Source organism: Lonchura striata, chromosome 30 (assembly GCF_050655825.1).
Source record: "Lonchura striata isolate lonStrDom1 chromosome 30, ASM5065582v1, whole genome shotgun sequence".
In the NCBI taxonomy this organism is placed as follows: domain Eukaryota; kingdom Metazoa; phylum Chordata; class Aves; order Passeriformes; family Estrildidae; genus Lonchura; species Lonchura striata.
This window is the reverse complement of record NC_140732.1, coordinates 7846572-7859724: the sequence shown is the minus strand read 5'-3', so window position 1 is coordinate 7859724 and position 13153 is coordinate 7846572. Positions and strand designations below refer to the sequence as shown.

Here is a 13153-nt window from a genome sequence, read left to right as displayed (position 1 = left end):
GGTCTCGGTGCTGTCCCTGTGTCCCCTGGGTGTCCCCTGGGTGTCCCTGTGTCCCTGTCCCCTCAGTGTCCCCATGTCCCCTCAGTGTCCCCATGTCCCGCAGGTCTCGGTGCTGTCCCTGTGTCCCCTGGGTGTCCCCTGGGTGTCCCTGTGTCCCTGTCCCCTCAGTGTCCCCATGTCCCCATGTCCCGCAGGTCTCGGTGCTGTCCATGTCCCCTGGGTGTCCCCATGTCCCCGCAGTGTCCCCGTGTCCCGCAGGTCTCGCCGTGGTCCCTATCCCCTCAGTGTCCCCATGTCCCCTTGGTGTCCCCGTGTCCCCTGGGTGTCCCCATGTCCCCTTGGTGTCCCCTCAGTGTCTCCGTGTCCCCTCGGTGTCCCCTCACTGTCCCCATGTCCCCTCGGTGTCCCCTCAGTGTCCCCATGTCCCCTGGGTGTCCCCGTGTCCCCTCGGTGTCCCCGTGTCCCCTCGGTGTCCCCGTGTCCCCTCACTATCCCCTCAGTGTCCCCGTGCCCCCTGGGTGTCCCCTCAGTGTCCCGGTGTCCCGCAGGTCTCGCCGCGGTCCCTATCCCCTCAGTGTCCCCGTGTCCCCTCGGTGTCCCCGTGTCCCCTGGGTGTCCCCTCAGTGTCCCCATGTCCCCTCAGTGTCCCCATGTCCCCTCAGTGTCCCCATGTCCCCTGGGTGTCCCCGTGTCCCCTGGGTGTCTCCTCACTGTCCCCATGTCCCCTCAGTGTCCCCATGTCCCCTGGGTGTCCCCTGGGTGTCCCCTGGGTGTCCCTGTGTCCCTGTCCCCTCAGTGTCCCCGTGTCCCCTGGGTGTCCCCTCAGTGTCCCCTGGGTGTCCCCTGGGTGTCCCCTCAGTGTCCCCTCACTGTCCCCATGTCCCGCAGGTCTCGGTGCTGTCCCTGTCCCCTCAGTGTCCCCGTGTCCCCTGGGTGTCCCCTCTGTCCCGGTGTCCCGCAGGTCTCGGTGCTGTCCCTGTCCCCTCAGTGTCCCTGTGTCCCCTGGGTGTCCCCTCAGTGTCCCCTGGGTGTCCCCTCACTGTCCCCATGTCCCACAGGTCTCGGTGCTGTCCCTGTCCCCTCAGTGTCCCCATGTCCCCTCAGTGTCCCCATGTCCCCTCGTCCCCTCGGTGTCCCCATGTCCCCTGGGTGTCCCCTCACTGTCCCCGTGTCCCACAGGTCTCGGTGCTGTCCCTGTCCCCTCAGTGTCCCCATGTCCCCTGGGTGTCCCCTCAGTGTCCCCATGTCCCGCAGGTCTCAGTGCTGTCCCTGTCCCCTCAGTGTCCCCTGGGTGTCCCCTGGGTGTCTCCTCACTGTCCCCATGTCCCGCAGGTCTCGGTGCTGTCCCTGTCCCCTCACTGTCCCCATGTCCCCTGGGTGTCCCCTCAGTGTCCCCTGGGTGTCCCCTGGGTGTCCCCTCAGTGTCCCCATGTCCCGCAGGTCTCGCCGCGGTCCCTGTCCCCTCGGTGTCCCTGTGTCCCCTGGGTGTCCCCATGTCCCCTGGGTGTCCCCTCAGTGTCCCCATGTCCCGCAGGTCTCGGTGCTGTCCCTGTCCCCTCACTGTCCCCGTGTCCCGCAGGTCTCGCCGCGGTCCCGGTGCCTCCGGAGCCGTCGGGAGCGGCCGCCTGAGCCCGGCCAGAGCCGGGGGGGCCGGGGGGGCCTCGGCTCCGGGGCTGCTTCGCCTTCGCCTCTGCTTTCAGTTGCCTTTTGGTCTTTTTTCCCTTTTTTCTCCTTTTTTGGTTTTTTTTCCCCCTTTTTTCTTTTTTTTTTTCCCTTTTTTCCTCCTTTTCTCTTTTTTTTTCCCTATTTTTTCTTGTTTGTTCTCTTTCTTCCCTCCCTTGTTTTTCCCCCTTCTTTCTATCCCTTTTTTTCTTTCCCCTTTTTCCTCTTTATTTTCCTTTTTTCTCCTCTTTTTAAAGATTTTTTTAACCCCTTATTTTCCTCTTTATTTTTTCTTCCTTTTCCCTTTTTTTAATTCCTAGATTTTTTTTCTGGCTTTTCATCTCCTCCTTTCTAAAACTCTTTTAATTTCCCCAATCCGCCTTTCGTTTCTCTTTGTTTCTTTTTATTTTAATTCCTCTCCCTCCACTCTCTCTGTGCTGCTCCAACCTCCCCTTCCCCCCCCTCGGGGCCCGGCCCCGCTGCCCCGTTTTTATCGCATTGTACCGAACCCCCCCGCGGCCGCTTTGTACAAGGTGGAACTCGATACTTTATGTAGTTTTTATATGTTGTAATATTTCTTCAAATAAATCGCGCCTATAAGTTATAACCAACTCTCGCCCCGCGCTCCGAGCAGGCCGCGGCCGCCATGGCGCCGTTGCTCGGCAACCGCTTCCCGCCCTGCCCCGCCGGAAGTGACGCGCGGGGGCCGGAAGCGGCGCGCGGCGCTTCCCGCCTTGCCCCGCCGGAAGTGGCGCGCGGGGGCCGGAAGTGGCGCGCGGCCTTTCCGGTGTGGCGGCGTGAGGGAGTTGGAGGCGATGCCGGCCGGGGACTACGAGTGAGGGGGAGCGGGGACGGGAACGGGAACCGGGAACGGGGACGGGAATTGGGGAGCGGGAACGGGAATCGGGGAGCGGGGCCGGGAACGGGGGCGGGGATTGAGGAGCGGGAACCGGGAACGGGGACGGGAACTGGGGAACGGGAATGGGGACCGGGACCGGAACCGGGAGTGCGAATCGGAACCGGGAACAGGAATCGGGATTGGGATCGGGAACCGTAACCGGGATCGGGATCTGGGATCGTGAACCGGGACCGGGATTGGAACCGGCAGTGGGAATCGGAACCGGGATCAGGAGTTGGGATCGGGAACCGGGCTTGGGAATGGGAACCGGGAGTGACAGCCGGGAACGGGACTGGGAATTGGGATCGGGAACGGGAGTGGGGACCGGGAACGGGAGTGGGAATTGGGATCGGGAACGGGACTGGGAATTGGGATCGGGAACGGGAGTGGGAATTGGGATCGGGAACGGGACTGGGAATTGGGATCGGGAACGGGACTGGGAATTGGGATCGGGAACGGGAGTGGGGACCGGGAACGGGAGTGGGAATTAGCAGGTGGGACCGAGAACCGGGAGTGGGAACGGGGACGGGAACCGGGAGTGACAGCTGGAAACGGGACTGGGAACCGGGAGTGACGGCCGGCACCGGGAACCGGGCACGGGGCCTGCGGGGGGGTCCCGGGGGGTCCCGGAGGCTTCGGGCAGGGCCGGGGCCGTGAGGGGGAGGGGACAGAGGGGACAGGGGCACCCAAGGGTGGCACAGGAGGGGACAGGGGCACCCAAGCGTGGCACTGGGAAGTGACAGGAGGGGACAGTGACACACCCAGGGGGCACCTGAGGATGGCACAGGAGGGGACAGGGGCACCCAAGGGTGGCACAGGTGACAGCCAGGGTGGCACAGGAGGGGACAGGGACACCCAAGGGTGGCACCGGGGTGGCACAGGGACACGGGGGTGGCACAGGAGGGGACAGGGGCACCCAAGGGTGGCACAGGAGGGGGCAGGGACACCCAAGGGTGGCACAGGTGACACCCAGGGTGGCACAGGAGGGGACAGGGGCACCCAAGGGTGGCACAGGTGACACCCAGGGTGGCACAGGAGGGGACAGGGGCACCCAAGGGTGGCACCGGGGTGGCACAGGGACACGGGGGTGGCACCGGAGGGGACAGGGGCACCCAAGGGTGGCACAGGTGCCAGCCGAGGCCGTTGTGTCCCCACAGCTCCAAGCCCAGCTGGGCTGACCAGGTGGAGGAGGAGGGAGGAGAGGATGGTGAGTGGCACCTGGCACACCTGTGACACCTGGCACACCTGTGGGGGTGGCACTGGCACACCTGTGACACCTGGCACACCTGTGGGGGTGGCACCTGGCACACCTGTGGCACCTGGCACACCTGTGGCACCTGGCACACCTGTGGGGGGTGGCACTGGCACACCTGTGACACCTGGCACACCTGTGGGGGGTGGCACTGGCACACCTGTGGCACCTGTCATACCTGGCACATCTGTGCCACCTGGCACACCTGTGGGGGGTGGCACTGGCACACCTGTGACACCTGGCACACCTGTGGGGCTGGCACCGGCACACCTGTGACACCTGGCACACCTGTGGGGGGTGGCACTGTCACACCTGTGACACCTGGCACACCTGTGGCACCGGTCACACCTGTGGTACCTGGCACACCTGTGGGGGGTGGCACCGGCACACCTGTGACATCTGGCACACCTGTGGGGCTGGCACCGGCACACCTGGCAGGGCACACCTGGCACGGATGCCACCTGGGACATCTCTGGGGGGTGGCACTCAAGGTATCTGTCACACCTGTGGTACCTGGCACACTTGTCACACCTGTGGCACCTGGCATGCCTGGCACACCTGTCATACCTGGCACACCTGTGGCACCTGGCACACCTGTCATACCTGTGGCACCTGGCACGTCTGTCAAACCTGGCACACCTGTCGGGGTGGCACCTGTGTCCTTGGGGACAAAGAGCTGTGCCAGGGGCTGGGGTGACTGGTCCAGGTGAGAGGGGTCACCTGTGCCCAGGTGAGCTCCCTGTGCCCGGGTGAGCCCAGGTGAGGTTACCTGTGCCCAGGTGAGCTCCCTGTGCCTGGGTGAGCCCAGGTGAGCTCCCTGTGCCCAGGTGAGCCCAGGTGAGTTACCTGTGCCCCAGGTGAGCCCAGGTGAGGTTACCTGTGCCCAGGTGAGGTTCCCCGTGCCTGGTGCCCACCTGAGCCCCCTTACCTGTCCAGACAAGGTTCCCTGTGCCCAGGTGAGGCCGTACCTGTGCCCAGGTGTGCCCGGGTGAGGTCACCGTGCCCGGTGCCCACCTGAGCCCCCTTACCTGTCCAGACAAGGTTCCCTGTGCCCAGGTGAGGCCATACCTGTGCCCAGGTGTGCCCAGGTGAGGTCACCGTGCCCGGTGCCCACCTGAGCCCCCTTACCTGTCCAGACAAGGTTCCCTGTGCCCAGGTGAGGCCGTACCTGTGCCCAGGTGTGCCCAGGTGAGGTCACCGTGCCCGGTGCCCACCTGAGCCCCCTTCCCTGTCCAGACAAGGTGATCACCAGCGAGCTGCTGAAGGATCTGCCCCTGCCCGGGGTCCTGGGGGGCGCCTCCAGCGCCGAGGCCGAGCTGCTCAAGGGAGGTGAGAGGGCACCGCTGGCACAGCTGGCACACCTGGAGGGGAGGGACACACCTGGGGACACCTGGATGGGAGGGACACACCTCAGCACACACCTGGGCACACACCTGGATGGGAGGGACACACCTGGGCACACCTGGATGGGACGCACACACCTGGCACACCTGGAGGGGAGGGACACACCTGGCACACCTGGAGGGGAGGGACACACCTGGCACACCTGGAGGGGAGGGACACACCTGGGCACACACCTGGAGGGGAGGGACACACCTGGGCACACCTGGAGGGGAGGGACACACCTGGGCACACACATGGATGGGAGGGACGCACCTGAGCACACACCTGGGCACACCTGGAGGGGAGGGACACACCTGGGGACACACCTGGAGGGGAGGGACACACCTGGAGGGGAGGGATACACCTGGGCACACACCTGGATGGGAGGGACACACCTGGGGATACACCTGGATATACACCTGGATGGCAGGGACACACCTGGGGGCGCCTGGTGGGACCTGGGCACACCTGGGGATACACCTGGATGGGAGGGACACAACTGGATGGCAGGGACACACCTGGGCATACACCTGGGGGCGCCTGGTGGGAACTGGGCACACCTGGGCACACACCTGGGCACACCTGGATGGGAGGGACACACCTGGGGGCACCTGGGGAGCCCTGGGGGCACACCTGGGCTCACCTGGGCACACCTGTCCCCCCCAGGGCCCCTCCCGTCCCCCAAGGAGGTCGTCAACGGCAACATCAAAACCATCACCGAGTACCGCGAGGAGGAGGACGGGCGCAAGGTCAAGGTGGGCACGGGGGCACAGGTGGGCACAGGTGGGCACAGGTGGCACCTGAGCCACAAATGTGGCAGCTGAACCCAGATTTTGGCACCTCTGAGCCCCAAATTTGGCACCTGAGCCCCAAATTCGGCACCTCTGGACCCCAAATTTGGCACCTGAGCCCCAAATTTGGCACCTGAGCCCCAAATTCGGCACCTGAGCCCCAAATTCGGCACCTGAGCCCCAAATTTGGGTTTTTGGGGTCAGATGCTCCAAGAATTCCCAAATTTGGGTTTTTTGGGGCTCATGTCCTCCAGGAATTCCCAAATTTGGGTTTTTGGGCTCAGGTGCTCCAGGAATTCCCAAATTTGGGTTTTTTGGGCTCATGTCCTCCAGGAATTCCCAAATTTGGGTTTTTTGGGCTCAGGTGCTCCAGGAATTCCCAAATTTGGGTTTTTTGGGGCTCAGGTCCTCCAGGAATTCCCAAATTTGGGTTTTTTGGGGTCAGGTGCTCCAGGAATTCCCAAATTTGGGTTTTTTGGGCTCAGGTGCTCCAAGAATTCCCAAATTTGGGTTTTTGGGGCTCAGGTCCTCCAGGAATTCCCAAATTTGGGTTTTTTGGGCTCAGGTGCTCCAGGAATTCCCAAATTTGGGTTTTTTGGGCTCAGGTGCTCCAGGAATTCCCAAATTTGGGTTTTTGGGGCTCAGGTGCTCCAGGAATTCCCAAATTTGGGTGTTTGGGCTCAGGTGCTCCAGGAATTCCCAAATTTGGGTTTTTGGGGCTCAGGTGCTCCAGGAATTCCCAAATTTGGGTTTTTTGGCTCAGGTGCTCCAGGAATTCCCAAATTTGGGTTTTTTGGGCTCATGTCCTCCAGGAATTCCCAAATTTGGGTTTTTTGGGCTCAGGTGCTCCAGGAATTCCCAAATTTGGGTTTTTTTGGCTCAGGTGCTCCAGGAATTCCCAAATTTGGGTTTTTGGGGCTCAGGTGCTCCAGGAATTCCCAAATTTGGGTTTTTGGGGCTCAGGTGCTCCAAGAATTCCCAAATTTGGGTTTTTGGGGCTCAGGTCCTCCAGGAATTCCCAAATTTGGGTTTTTTGGGGCTCATGTCCTCCAGGAATTCCCAAATTTGGGTTTTTTGGGCTCAGGTGCTCTGGGAATTCCCGAATTTGTCCCCTGAGGGCCCCAGGTTTGGGGTTTTTGGGATTTCCCGGCCCCATTCCCGCGTTTTTCCCAGATCATCCGAACGTTCCGGATCGAGACCCGCAAAGCCTCCAAGGCCGTGGCCCGGCGCAAGGTCAGGGAAAAATGGGATTTTCCTGGAAAAATGGGATTTACCTGGGAAAAAATAGGGAAAGAATGGGATTTACCTGGGGAAAAATGGGAAAAGAATGGGATTTACCTGGGGAAAAATGGGATTTACCTGGGAAAATGGGTGAAAAATGGCATTTACCTGGAAAAAATGGGATTTACCTGGAAAAAAATGGGAAAAAATGGAATTTACCTGGGAAAAATTGGATTTACCTGGGATAAAATGGGATTTACCTGGGGAAAACGGGATTTACCTGGGAAAAAATGAAAAAATGGGATTTACCTGGAAATGGGAAAAAAATGGGATTTACCTGGGAAATAAATGAGATTTACCTGGGCAATAAATGGGAAAAATTGGGATTTACCTGGAAAATGGGGTTTACCTGGAAAATGGGATTTACCTGGAAAATAAATGGGATTTACCTGGAAAATGGGATTTACCTGGAAAATGGGATTTACCTGGGAAATAAATGAGATTTACCTGGGCAATAAATGGGAAAAATTGGGATTTACCTGGAAAATGGGATTTACCTGGAAAATGGGATTTACCTGGAAAATAAATGGGATTAACCTGGGGAAAAACGGGAATAAATTGGATTTCCCTGGGAGACGGGATCGGGACCGAGGCGTTCCCACGGGCGCATTTCGGAATTTCCCGGGATTTTGGGATTTCCCCCCTCCCAGAACTGGAAGAAATTTGGGAATTCCGAGTTCGACGCCCCCGGGCCCAACGTGGCCACGACGACCGTGAGCGACGACGTCTTCATGACCTTCATCACCAGCAAGGAGGTAGGGACAGGTGTGCCCAGGTGTGCCCAGGTGTGCTCAGGTGTGCCCCCAGGTGTGCCCCAGGTGTGCCCAGGGGTGACCAGGTGTGCCCAGGGGTGCCCAGGGGTGCCCAGGTGTCCCCAAATGTACCCAGGGGTGCCCCAAATGTGCCCAGGGGTGACCCAGGGGTGCCCAGGTGTCCCCAGATGTACCCGGGTGTGCCCAGGGGTGACCCAAATGTGCCCAGGTGTGCCCCCAGGTATGCCCCCAGGTGTGCCCAGGTGTCCCCAAATGTACCCGGGTGTGCCCCAGGTGTGCCCAGGGGTGCCCCGAATGTGCCCAGGGGTGACCCAAATGTGCCCAGGTGTGCCCAGGTGTCCCCAAATGTACCCGGGTGTGCCCCAGGGGTGCCCCAAATGTGCCCAGGTGTGACCCAAATGTGCCCAGGTGTCCCCAAATGTACCCGGGTGTGCCCCAGGTGTGCCCAGGGGTGACCCAAATGTGCCCAGGTGTGTCCCCAGGTGTGCCCCCAGGTGTCCCCAAATGTACCCGGGTGTGCCCCAGGTGTGCCCAGGGATGCCCAGGGGAGCCCAGGTGTCCCCAGGTGTGCCCCCAGGTGTGCCCAGGTGTCCCCAAATGTACCCGGGTGTGCCCCAGGGGTGCCCCAAATGTGCCCAGGGGTGACCCAAATGTGCCCAGGTGTCCCCAGATGTACCCGGGTGTGCCCCAGGTGTGCCCAGGGGTGCCCAGGTGTGCCCAGGTGTGCCCAGGTGTCCCCAAATGTACCCGGGTGTGCCCCAGGTGTGCCCAGGGGTGCCCAGGTGTGCCCAGGGGTGACCCAGATGTGCCCAGGGGTGACCCAAATGTGCCCAGGTGTGCCCCCAGGTGTGCCCAGGGGTGCCCCAGATGTGCCCAGGGGTGACCCAGATGTGCCCAGGGGTGACCCAAATGTGCCCAGGTGTGCCCCCAGGTGTGCCCAGGTGCCCTCAGGTGTGTCCCCGTCCCGCAGGACCTGAACTGCCAGGAGGAGGAGGACCCCATGAACAAGCTGAAGGGCCAGAAGATCGTCTCCTGCCGCATCTGCAAGGGCGACCACTGGACCACGCGCTGCCCCTACAAGGACACGCTGGGGCCCATGCAGAAGGAGCTGGCCGAGCAGCTGGGGCTGTCCACGGGCGAGAAGGAGAAGCTGCCCGGAGGTGGGACCCCAAACCCCAAATCCCAAATTTTTTTGGGAATTTTTCCCGTTTTTGCACGGTTATGGAGCCCCAAGGTCATCCTGGTGGTCCCATTGTTGCTGTGGTGGCCCCGTGCAGAAGGCACAGCTGGGGCTGTCCACGGGCGAGAAGGAGAAGCTGCCCGGAGGTGGGACCCCAAACCCCAAATCCCACTTTTTTTGGGAATTTTTCCCGTATTTTTCCCATTTTTGCACGGTTATGGGGCTTTAAGGTCACCATGGTAGTCCCAAGGTCACCCTGGTGGTCCCATTGTTTCTGTGGTGGCCCCGTGCAGAAGGAGCAGCTGGGGCTGTCCATGGGCAAGGAGAAGGAGAAGCTGCCCGGAGGTGGGACCCCAGACCCCAAATCCCAAATTTTTTTGGGAATTTTTCCCATTTTGACGTGGTTATGGAGCTCCGAGGTCACCGTGGTGGTCCCATTGTTGTTGTGGTGGCCCCATGCAGAAGGCACAGCTGGGGCTGTCCATGGGCAAGGAGAAGCTGCCCAAAGGTGGGACCCCAAATCCCAAACCCCAAATCCCACTTTTTTTGGGAATTTTTCCCGTATTTTTCCCATTTTTGCACGGTTATGGGGCCTCAAGGTCCTCGTGGTAGCCCCAAGGTCACCCTGGTGGTCCTGGTGTTGTTGTGGTGGCCCCGTGCAGAAGGCACAGCTGGGGCTGTCCACGGGCGAGAAGGAGAAGTTGCCCAAAGGTGGGACCCCAAATCCCAAATCCCAAATTTTTTTGGGAATTTTCCCCATTTTGACATGGTTATGGAGCTCCGAGGTCACCGTGGTGGTCCCATTGTTGTTGTGGTGGCCCCGTGCAGAAGGCACAGCTGGGGCTGTCCACAGGCGAGAAGGAGAAGCTGCCCGGAGGTGGGACCCCAAACCCCAAACCCCAAATCCCAAATTTTTTTGGGAATTTTTCCCATTTTGACGTGGTTATGGAGCCCCAAGGTCATCCTGGTGGTCCCATTGTTGCTGTGGTGGCCCCGTGCAGAAGGCACAGCTGGGGCTGTCCACAGGCGAGAAGGAGAAGCTGCCCGGAGGTGGGACCCCAAACCCCAAATCCCACTTTTTTTGGGAATTTTTCCCGTATTTTTCCCATTTTTGCATGGTTATGGAGCCCCAAGGTCATCGTGGTAGCCCCAAGGTCACCCTGGTGGTGGCCCCGTGCAGAAGGAGCAGCTGGGGCTGTGCCTCACCTGTCCCACCTGTCTGTATCTCACCTGTCCATGTCCCACCTGTCCCACCTGTCCATGTCTCACCTGTCCATGTCCCACCTGTCTGTCCCTCACCTGTCCTTACCTGTCCCACCTGTGTCCCACCTGTCTCACCTGTCCATATCTCACCTGTCTCACCTGTCCATATCTCACCTGTCCCACCTGTCCATATCTCACCTCTCCGTGTCTCACCTGTCCATATCTCACCTCTCCGTGTCTCACCTGTCCATGTCTCACCTGTCCCACCTGTCCCACCTGTCCATATCTCACCTGTCCCACCTGTCCATATCTGACCTGTCTCACCTGTCCCACCTGTCCCTGTCCCACCTGTCCATATCTCACCTCTCTGTGTCTCACCTGTCCATGTCCCACCTGTCCCACCTGTCCCTGTCCCCGCAGAGCCGGAGCCGGTGGCCGCCCAGGTGAGCAAGACGGGCAAGTACGTCCCGCCCAGCCTGAGGGACGGCGCCAGCCGGCGTGGGGAGTCCATGCAGCCCAACCGGCGGGGTGAGCGCACCTGACCCGGGGACACACCTGGGACACACCTGGGGACAGCTGGGACACACCTGGGACACACCTGGGACACACCTGGGGACACCTGGGACACACCTGGGACACACCTGGGACAGCTGGGACACACCTGGGACACACCTGGGGACAGCTGGGACACACCTGGGACACACCTGGGACACAGCTGGGACACACCTGGGGACACCTGGGACACACCTGGGACACACCTGGGACAGCTGGGACACACCTGGGACACACCTAGGGACATTGGGGACACACCTGGGGACAGCTGGGGACAGCTGGGACACACTGGGGACACCTGGGACACACCTGGGGAAACCTGGGGACACACCTGGGGACACACCTGGGACACACCTGGGGACACACCTGGGGACACCTGGGACACACCTGGGACACACCTGGGGACACCTGGGACACACCTGGGGACATTGGGGGACATTGGGGACACACCTGGGACACCCCTGGGGACACCGGGGTGGCTCTGGGGACACCTGGGGGGGGACAAGCCCCGCCCGGGCACTCACCTGGCGGCGCCGCCCTCACCTGGCGCAGCCGACGACAACGCCACGATCCGCGTCACCAACCTGTCGGAGGACACGCGCGAGACCGACCTGCAGGAGCTCTTCCGCCCCTTCGGCTCCATCTCCCGCATCTACCTGGCCAAGGACAAGACCACGGGGCAGTCCAAGGTACCGGGCACACCTGGGTGTGAGGGCGGGGCTCACCTGGGCACACCTGGGCACCGGGGGTGCACCCAGGCACACCTGGGTGTGAGGGCGGGGTTCACCTGGGCACCGGGGTCTCATCTGGGCACCAGGGGCTCACCTGGGCACAGGGCGGGGCTCACCTGGGTGTCAGGGTGGGGCTCACCTGGGCACACCTGGGTGTGAGGGCGGGGCTCACCTGGGCACCGGGGTCTCATCTGGGCACCAGGGGTTCACCTGGGCATGGGTCTCACCTGGGCAAGTGGTGGGGCTCACCTTGGTGTCAAGGCGGGGTTCACCTGGGCAGGGGCTCACCTGGGCACCAGGGGTTTACCTGGGCTCACCTGGGCACACCTGGGCTCACCTGGCGCTGCCCGCAGGGCTTCGCCTTCATCAGCTTCCACCGGCGCGAGGACGCCGCCCGCGCCATCGCCGGCGTCTCCGGCTTCGGCTACGACCACCTGATCCTCAACGTGGAGTGGGCCAAGTGCGTACCCGGCACACCTGGGCACACCTGGACACACCTGGGCACACCTGGGATACACCTGGGCACACCTGGGATACACCTGGGGGGGGTCACGCTCACCTGGGGGGCATCCACGGGGTCCCTGTGCTGCCACACCCACCTGATCCTCAACGTGGAGTGGGCCAAGTGCGTACCTGGCACACCTGGGATACACCTGGGCACACCTGGGCCACACCTGGGCACACCTGGGATACACCTGGGCACTCACCTGGGCACTCACTGGGGGGGGTTACACTCACATGGGCACTCCCCTGTCATACCTGGGCACTCACCTAGGGCACTCACCTGGGCACTCACCTGAGCATACCAGGACACACCTGGGGCACACCTCAGACACACCTGTGCACACCTCGGGGGGGTCACACTCACCTGGGCACTCACCTGGGGAGTGGTCACACTCACATGGGCACTTCCCTGTCACACCTGGGGCACACCTGAGACACACCTGGGCACACCTGTGCTCACCTGGGGGGTCACACTCACCTGGGCACTCCCCTATCACACCTGGGCACACCTGGGGCACACCTGAGACACACCTGGGCACACCTGTGCTCACCTGGGGGGTCACACTCACCTGGGCACTCCCCTATCACACCTGGGCACACCTGGGGTCCCTCTCACCTGTCCTCTTTTTTTTCCTCTCCCCAGGCCCTCGACCAACTGAGCCGCTCCCGGTTTGTCCCAGTTTGTCCCAGTTTGTCCCGGTTTGTCCCAGTTTGTCCCAGTTTGTCCCGGTTTGTCCCAGTTTGTCCCAGTTTGTCCCAGTTCAATAAAGCTCCGGGCTCTGGCACTGCCCCGTCCCTGTCCCAAAATTCCCAGCTGGGAAAAACGGGAATTTGGGGTGAAAAACGGGAATTTTTGGAGAAAAAAAATGGGGATTTGGAGGGGGAAAATGGGAATTTGGGGTGAAAATTGGGGATTTAAGGGGAAAAAATGGGAATTTGGGGT

General features: G+C 61.4%; 2 protein-coding genes across 4 annotated transcripts in view; both read left to right on the top strand.

Annotated features, from left to right (window-relative positions):
* DNMT1 (DNA methyltransferase 1) overlaps positions 1–2269 on the top strand; it is a 34992-nt gene extending 32723 nt beyond the window's left edge. Inside the window, exon 34 of the mRNA XM_085563179.1 lies at positions 1580–2269. Within this exon, the coding sequence (XP_085419305.1) occupies positions 1580–1629 (50 nt within the window). The 3' untranslated portion in view covers positions 1630–2269. The remainder of the gene's footprint in view (positions 1–1579) is intronic.
* A 166-nt stretch (positions 2270–2435) lies between these two features.
* On the top strand, positions 2436–12995 carry EIF3G (eukaryotic translation initiation factor 3 subunit G). 3 transcript variants are annotated; one of them, XM_085563261.1, is made up of 12 exons: positions 2436–3574; positions 3688–3767; positions 5049–5141; positions 5862–5950; positions 7160–7219; positions 7918–8022; positions 9011–9200; positions 10844–10951; positions 11528–11664; positions 12060–12166; positions 12854–12908; positions 12969–12995. In XM_085563261.1, the coding sequence occupies exons 1-11, from the start codon at positions 3339–3341 to the stop codon at positions 12867–12869; spliced, it is 1221 nt and encodes a 406-aa protein (XP_085419387.1). In that variant the 5' UTR covers positions 2436–3338; the 3' UTR covers positions 12870–12908; positions 12969–12995. The 3 variants fall into 3 exon arrangements, with proteins under 3 accessions (XP_085419387.1, XP_077643878.1, XP_085419386.1); XM_077787752.2 differs by having other exon boundaries at positions 2436–2497; positions 3718–3767; positions 12854–12995; XM_085563260.1 differs by having other exon boundaries at positions 12854–12995.
* Positions 12996–13153: the final 158 nt, after the last annotated feature.

Coding starts and splice junctions, on each gene's coding strand:
- EIF3G (XM_085563261.1), top strand. CDS start 3,339: ATGGCACAGGAGGGGACAGGGGCACCCAAGGGTGGCACAGGTGACAGC. Junction 5,142..5,861: donor GGCCGAGCTGCTCAAGGGAG/GTGAGAGGGCAC, acceptor TGTCCCCCCCAG/GGCCCCTCCCGTCCCCCAAG. Junction 5,951..7,159: donor AGGACGGGCGCAAGGTCAAG/GTGGGCACGGGG, acceptor CGTTTTTCCCAG/ATCATCCGAACGTTCCGGAT.